This window comes from Acromyrmex echinatior, chromosome 8 (assembly GCF_024713525.1).
Source record: "Acromyrmex echinatior isolate Ae372 chromosome 8, ASM2471352v2, whole genome shotgun sequence".
Taxonomy (NCBI): domain Eukaryota; kingdom Metazoa; phylum Arthropoda; class Insecta; order Hymenoptera; family Formicidae; genus Acromyrmex; species Acromyrmex echinatior.
The window spans coordinates 9,839,867-9,847,993 of NC_141859.1; the positions used below are offsets into that span (position 1 = coordinate 9,839,867).

Sequence of the window (8,127 nt, forward strand, 5' to 3'; positions counted from 1 at the left end):
CTTCCGTAATCCAATTTCTAAATCACTCTCTCAAGTTTCTATATTTTGTATTTAAAATAACATAAATTGATACGAGATCTGATTAAAAAGTAATTTTTATTGAGCAATATTATTTTACTATGTCAAATACAAAGAAAATTTGAGTTGCAATATTTTTAAATTTAACATGGATATACTTAGTGGACGAAAAATAATTAAAAACGGTGCTTTAAAATTTATATTACAGCGTGTTTATGCGTTTGCAATACATAATTTAAATACTATGTGCAAGGTTGTTATTTAATCGCGTAAGAAATTTCAAAGTTAACGTTTCAAACTTTTAATTCCAATGTTTATACTGTTGTTGTTGTTGTCGTTGTTGCTAGTCCTTTTGGTTTAATCATCATCAATGCACGTTTTAGAGTATAATCCCAACCTCTCCAACGGAACCATACGATACCTTTAGTATAACAGCAAATTTTTATTTGTGTATATAGATTGAGAATTTAATTTTAATTATTAATTTTTTCATAATTTACAATATTTATTTTATTAATTAGAAGATTGAAATTTACCTTAATTTTAATCTTATTTGTATTAGCGACTAATAAACATACCTTGTCGTGCAGTAACATCTTGTGGATCATTTATATAAAGTCCATTTAAACCACGTCCGCAAGACTTCCACCACCAACCACCCTTGAGCATTGAAGCACAATTCAAGGATGATCTGTCATTATCCCTAAAAGCATAAATATATCTTTAAATCCAATAAGTTCTTATGGCATATATATGATTTTACGTTTAATTACGATAATGTAAGAGGATATATTTTATTTATATCATATAATGTTCTGTATTATTTATTATATAAGATGTATATATCTTACCTGTTGTACGTAGAAAATGGACTATTATTTGATCCGTACCAAGGATCGTTCAATGAATCTCCGGCATTTCCTTCATACCCATCTATCTCCAATTTATAATACTCTCCCTCTGAATAAATCTTAAAATGCGAATATTGCGCATACCTAATAAAATGAAATTATAATTATATTCGATCGATTTTAATTTATATCTGCGCAATCTATTTCCAATGTGGAAACTGTAAAGCTACATGTACATTATTAGTACCCTTTAACAATAGTAAAAAAAGCTGCTATAATCAATCTACAGTTTAGGCATATACCTTTTGTTACCTTCGAAGTCCTCAAGTTCAACTCTGAGCATGTAATCTTCATTATTTGTTAACATATATATGTTTTCATTGCCTAGCCAAAATTCTTTAGCGGGATCTCCAAATCCATTTTTATAATCTGCCCAATCTCTATTAAAATTCTCTCTTGGTTCTCCAAAATCATCTCTTCGTTGAATAACCTTTAAAAATGAAAATTTATTGTAAATCGATTTACAACAAATATTTAAGACACGTATGTAAATGTGCTCATATTAATTAATCGATCATATTATATGTCTTCTCTATATAGAAGTTTGTGATCGTCTTTAATTTTTTTTACTTCATTTTTTGATGAAATTTAATAATTTCTATTTTATTATCATCATTTTATTATCATTTAAACCGTATATATTTAATATCGATAATAAACTCACCGTCCAGCCACCATCAGCCACTTCCTGTTCACAATAAACTTTAAGGAACCAATATGTCGTACCGCGTATTTGTAGATAGTATACCCCACTGTCTCTCATTCCTCCGTTTAATAAATCTACGCAAGAATAACCCTGAAATTACAAAATTCAGACGATAATAAAAAAAATTAAAAGTCGTTACATATTATAGATATTATCAAAATCTTTTTCTTTTGCTCTCTAAAATAAGTCTCGCAAAGTCTGATAAGAATCAAATAAAAATAAAAAATATATTAAAATAATATATTAAAATAAAAAAATATTTTAAACAATACATTCTCGGCAATAATTTTTTATAAATCTTTTTTTTGCTATGAACTTTTTTACTATGACACGCTTTATATTGTTCAAGACGTGATTATACTTTGTAAATAAAGAAAACTACACAAAATATTAAAATACCTTGACATCCTTATAATTAATTAATATGTCACTTGTGAAAGTAGAATTTGCTAAACTCGGTTTATTTTTAACACTTGGAAATATCACTCCTCGATTTCTGCTATTTGGTCTCGCGGTACTCGAAGATGTAGTCATAGGTGTCGTGGAACTATAAGTAGGATTATTCGAAGGTGAAGCGACGGATGATATCGATGTTGTAGTTGATAAGGACGGTGAGGCAGTGGGTAGCGTAGATGTAGGCATCTCCGTTACAAAATCTTCGGCTACGCTGACGTATCTTGGAATAAATAATATAAGACTTTATTTCGTGTTTGACTTATTAGATTTATTTCTTCAGTATTATGAAAAATACTTCGAATTGGAGAAAAGATTTCGTTGAAGGATAAATATTGTGCAATCGTCACTATTTCTTAAGTAAATCGAACGCTGTTGCAAATATGATAGTTATTATGTAATTCTCGATAACCATTTTGTAAATTATCTAATGTAAAGAATGTTTACCTGCTTGGATCATATTCAACGAGCCGATCGATCGTTGGATCTAATAACAATTCAGCCGCAATCGGACGTTGAGCGAGAGTGGCTACATCATCCTCTTGTTTCCTCAGGCGACTTTCAACGCCTTCAAGGTTTTCGATAATTTTATTTGTTTTTGATCTTAGATCAGCGTGAATTTCATTAATCGCTCTCTCTTGCCTTTGAGTCTGAGTAAGTAATTCGTCGGATTTTGGCAGCAAGTCGTCCACTGAACTTTTGGTTCCCATCTAATATTATTCAAATTAATATTATGTTATTTTTTATGTTATTATGCGCAAATTGATTGTAATATCAGTTCTCTAACAACATTAATGCACTCCCGAAAAATAAAATGCTTTTGTTAATTTCATATTTAATTAAAACTCACCACTACATTCCAAACTTGATCCATTTTTTCAGAAACGGTAAGCATCGGATACATTTGTTCCGTAAGACGATCGATCTTACTTTGTTTCGTCGGGGCTTCGGTTGTTGTTAAATTAAGGCGATTATGCCGACTGTTCTCATTATTTTTCTCAACAATAGCTTCGTGCACGTCACTAATCATATTGTATACCGCTCCGAGATTATCCGACACTAAATTCATATGGAATTGAAGCTTTCGATCCATATTACCTGTCGCTTGCTTAAGATTCTCAATCTCAAGCGTCATATGGTTCATCACTTCGTTACTCATAGCCTTGGTGATCTCGATGACGCTCATACTAACGGGCTTCTTTTCACTCGCCTCGGCATTTATATCATCATTTTGTAAAAAATTGTTGTCGAGCTGATTCTTAAGATTGACAAGCTTATGATCGATATCGGAAACTTTCTGATCCAGAGAAACCAATTTTTCGCCGAGAGTTTCTGGCGCTTGATCGTTTTGATCATGATGGATCACACGTATCAATGGAACTGTAACATTTTAGTTAAACATTGCAATACAATTTAATTTCAATTACGTTATCTTCAATTTATTTGCACCAAATAATAAAAGTGAAATATGTTCTATTTCTAAATAAGAAGCTTATTTTTTATTTTGCTTTATTTTTTTAATAAGAAACTTGATTCATTTCCCTTACACACATATATATTAAGATATATATATATATATATATATATATATTTCTTAATAAATATTTTAAAACAGCCTGATACCATTTTTTTCTTTTTACGTGTCATAAGCGAAAAAAGAAATCGAGACCGATTAAACAACCAGATATAAAGTATAAACTCCGTGAAGATATGTATCACATACTTACTATCTTCTGTATGACTTCCGCTCTTACTTTCGGTAATTCTCGTTGCAACTTCCACGGGTATGCTAGGATACGCATTGAAAAGCTTCAAATCTAACGTCCTAAGTTTAGTAATGACGGCATCCGTTTTGTCAATGTTATCGTTTACACGTGAATCTAAAGCCTCTACTCTTCTCATCAAATGCTCCACTGCCTTATCTAAATTCTCGATTCGCTGTAACTTGGACTCCAAAGTTGATACTATTACTTCAAAGACGTTGAAAAGATATTGCTCTCTACAACAGATAATATTTATTGTCTTCGTCTAATTGTTACACATCATTGTTAATATCAGAATATATATATATATATACAACTGTATGTCTATCACATAGATCTCCAATAATACTCTCCAATAATAAAATAAATCGTTCAAATGTCTCTCTCTCTCTCTCTCTCTCTCTCTCTCTCTCTCTCTCTGTCTGTCTTTCTCTCTCTTTATGATATATATTTATTAATATTTATTATATACATATATGTATTTTTAATAAAATATCTTTTCCTGATTATTATTATTTGTATGGGTGTAACTGAAATAATGCCTAATCATATAATGCTATTCCTAATAAAAAACTGAGACGAAAAGTCCTCTACCATTCTGCAATTTTAGCAATATTTTTTTTTTAATTACCCAATGAGCAAAATATATAAAATTGACGTATAATACAGCTTTAAGATATCTTTAAGAGTTCTTTAAGAAAAAATCTTTAAAATATTTCACGAAGAATAAGAACACGAAAAGATATCTTAAAATTGTCTTGTACATCGATTTTATCCGTTTATTCGGCAATATTTGGAAATTAATATCTCGTTAACTGTTGCGAAAATTGCAAAATGATAGATACTTTTCAACTTAGTTTTTTATTAGGAATAGCATTGTATGATTAGCAGGCGTTATTTCAGTTACACCCAGTATATATATATATATATATATAAATTTTCATTAATGAGTTTATTATTGGTACTTTGATTAATAACGGCAATATAAATTTGTCATTTGAAAAATTACTCAATTGTTCCAATCGTCATTACATTAAATGAAAAAGACTCATTATAGTACCGTGAAACGTTTGTAATGACTCTACTGAAGATACATCACATTTAGTGTCATTAAAGTGAAGCTACAACATCGCGTGATGCACGGTTATGAATACATTCGCAAACTAAATGGAAAGTTTCGTAAGCGAAATATTGGCAAGCTTTGGGAGTATGATCGACTGGTTTACGTAACGAGCGGTTAACTGTTCAGTTCTCCCGTTTATAAGATCTGTTATTATGGTTCATTTTGCACTCTATCCGTCGCACAAAATCGAGATGTTCTCGTTTGACTAAAAAAAAAAAAAATAGAAAGAGAAGGAAAATTAGGATGCAATAATCTTCTCTACATCTTCTCTACATTCTCACCTATTTCGTTGCAAATTGCGTGAGGACGGCTGTAGCGTTGCGCCGGTATTATTATGGCTTGCACTACGCGTTCCACGCTGATCAGCGGATGTTCGAGGTAATCGAGGACTTCCCGCTAAGACAAAGCCCAAAACGCAAGTGATAACGAGCACCGTTTGTTTCATAATTACAATGTCCTGCTGAACCGTAAGTTTCAAAAAGCCTCGGGCTATGATCGACGCGGTTACGTTTGAAGACGTGAGCACATAGTTACAGTAGACAGGTACATAAACGGGAAATTCATTCAATTTACAATTAAGTCGGTTTATTGAGGAGTCCGATGAAAAAAACGGACGAATATGCGCGAATCCGTGTACGCTTTCGACTTTCCTTCCTTCCTTCCTTCCTTCCTTCCGTTTTGTTTAGCCTCGTCACATGCGTGAATATACATTTAACTTCAGGTCCACGTTCACTTGTCGCACGTACACTTTGATTTATCACATAGTGTCGCGCGGATATAAATGAAGCCGTAATTAAGATTCATTTATACGATGAACTCTCGTCCATACATTATAAATACATACAAGAAATCTGATTTATGCTAAATCCCTCAAACTTTTCTGTACGGATCCGTAAGCAACTTGACGAATACATGGAATAAACGTAAGATATATCTTTTAAAAAGGCGTCAACGTATCGCGAGCGATTTTCACTCAAAAAATAGGAAAATAAATTATTATTATTATTATTATTATTATTATATATCCGAATACGATTTTCCGCGTTGCACAATCACTACTTGTCTTATTATTTTTAACAGAAGAGTTCTTAGACTTGGGACGGAAAGATAGTTTTAATAATTCACGCGCACTTGCACTTTTTTTTTAAGGCAAGAAATTAATAAAAGAAAATGCCATATAAACTTTGCGTTATTGCATGAGGAAAGATGCCGAATTTAATCGAGATAGCTTCACTTCACTAAACGTTGTAGACTTAGGCAGCCAATTCTTATCACTGTTTTTTTGAAAAACGACGATCTTTCATGAAATTTTATGTATCTCTCACTTTTTCCTTTTTTACTCCTTTCTCCCCTTTTTTTTTCCCTCCTTCTTGCAGTTTTACTGTTAATGTATTGCTCTAACTAGAATCCTTCAAAAACTGGCGCGACTTGAAGGATAGCTGACGATCGGGATTGATTACGACGAAACAACGTCAGGCAAAGTGTATAGAAAGTTGAGGAGTCGTGATTGAAATATTGCGTGTGCCGTGGATGAGTCAACTAACGCGTCGATACGGTAATTAATTAGGAAAGCGATTAGAGCGGATCTTCCCTTTCTTTATTTTTTTTCCTCTTTTTTTTTTTTACAGCGTATCGACTACGGCCGTAGAACCGATCAATTGGAGCCGTACAGGTATGTACATCGCACGGATCGGACGGAACAACACGCTACGGCATGGCACGTCGGTCGCGGATAGCCGACGAGAGCACGACGGGCACGCAGTTTTCGGTCAACCGTAAGACTTACTTTCACATTAAAGTGGCCGCGCGCTCGCGCGCACGCGAACGTACGGCGAGCGAGCGCACTCGACAGTCGCGACAGCCGCTCGTGAAACCCTTTCCTCCCCCGCTACCGCTGGTACTCGCTGGTTCTCGCTGGACTCTCACTACCATTCCTTTTCAACTTGGAGAACCAGCGCGGCGGTCCTGGTTCCATTCTCCAGTCTCGGTCGACCTGCACAGGTGGCGGTGAACGCGGTGAAAGGGTGGGGTGTAAGACCCCGCGGAGAACCCTGGAGAACCGTACCTTTCCCTTACCGTAACACTAAGCTACCGCATAGACCGTGAGCACCGAGTTGCGACCGGGAACCTTTGCAGAAAACGAAACCGAGAGTGCTGGCCGGAATGAAAGGGGACCGCATTGCGTCGCCATCCGGTTATGGATTTTCATTCAGGAAATACACACACACACACACACACACACACACCCGCGCATACTTCGCCCGCTTCGAATCTCTTCTCGCTGCGATTATCGTAACGCTTTGTTCTCAGAACCCTTTACGGAGCGAACGCCAATACGAGATCGTTCCGCAATGCAGAGATCGAGAAGAACGAGAAATCTGCGGTCTTTCGGTTTGCCGTACTTTTAAAAATTCAACGCTGAATTTCTGCGAAACTTACTCACCTGAATTATATAGTCTGTATTTCTACATAATATATTACTTCCTGCAAAGATCAAAATTAAAGACGTGTGTTAAAGACATGAAAATGACTTTCCAAAACTTCTCAGCAAACACTCAGTCAACTAACAATAACATAATTTTCCACCTAACAATATAATTGTTACTTGTTACATAATTGTTACATGTTACATTACAGTTATATTGTTGAGAGTGAGAGGTTTTAATTAACAACTCCCACAGAATACAAACTTATAGATAACATTACATGTTATAAACTTCCTCTTGAACAATGTAACTGTGTATAATTATGTACATGTGTATATTACGTTTACGATGTTGAGTGGGAAATTATAATTGATGTAATATTATTAAAATTTCATATTACACGAAAATTAAACGTATCTGGGTTCCTTCATCGTCGTGACGCTTTTTGTTTTTAAAACATAAATCAGATGACAATGAAATCATTCTGTAGCATACTAGCATGCAGAAAATGAAAAAAAAAATCAAGAAGCATGAGAAGATTTTCGGTTTGTGGTGTTTTTGAAAATTCAACGACATCCTAGCGAAAATAAAGATTAGAGAAGTTTCACGTGTGAAGAAAGAAAGAATGACAAATGAATAAACGAAGTTTCTAGGAGACGAAAATTGAAACAACGAAATGTAAAGGAAACGTTATTAATTAAATGTCTTCTATTAAATGTTTTCTTTA

At 33.9% G+C, this 8,127-nt stretch overlaps 1 protein-coding gene across 2 annotated transcripts; it reads right to left on the reverse strand.

Moving 5' to 3' along the window:
• Positions 1-77: 77 nt before the first annotated feature.
• Positions 78-7,811, reverse strand: LOC105149117 (uncharacterized). Of its 2 annotated transcripts, none has more exons than XM_087409016.1 (11): positions 7,418-7,811; positions 5,256-5,874; positions 3,816-4,087; positions 2,939-3,468; positions 2,536-2,798; positions 2,035-2,311; positions 1,594-1,725; positions 1,172-1,359; positions 870-1,013; positions 597-721; positions 78-439 (listed from the first exon to the last, which is right to left on the reverse strand). In XM_087409016.1, the coding sequence occupies exons 2-11, from the start codon at positions 5,417-5,419 to the stop codon at positions 333-335; spliced, it is 2,202 nt and encodes a 733-aa protein (XP_087265142.1). In that variant the 5' UTR covers positions 5,420-5,874; positions 7,418-7,811; the 3' UTR covers positions 78-332. The 2 variants fall into 2 exon arrangements, with proteins under 2 accessions (XP_087265142.1, XP_087265141.1); XM_087409015.1 differs by having other exon boundaries at positions 6,761-7,811.
• Positions 7,812-8,127: the final 316 nt, after the last annotated feature.

Bases quoted from the DNA above. Each gene is read 5' to 3' on its own strand.
- LOC105149117 (XM_087409016.1), bottom strand. From the start codon at position 5,419: ATGAAACAAACGGTGCTCGTTATCACTTGCGTTTTGGGCTTTGTCTTA. The intron at 2,312-2,535 runs GTAAACATTCTT...ATTTATTCCAAG, and splicing joins GTTGAATATGATCCAAGCAG to ATACGTCAGCGTAGCCGAAG. The intron at 1,360-1,593 runs GTGAGTTTATTA...TCATTTTTAAAG, and splicing joins TGGCTGATGGTGGCTGGACG to GTTATTCAACGAAGAGATGA.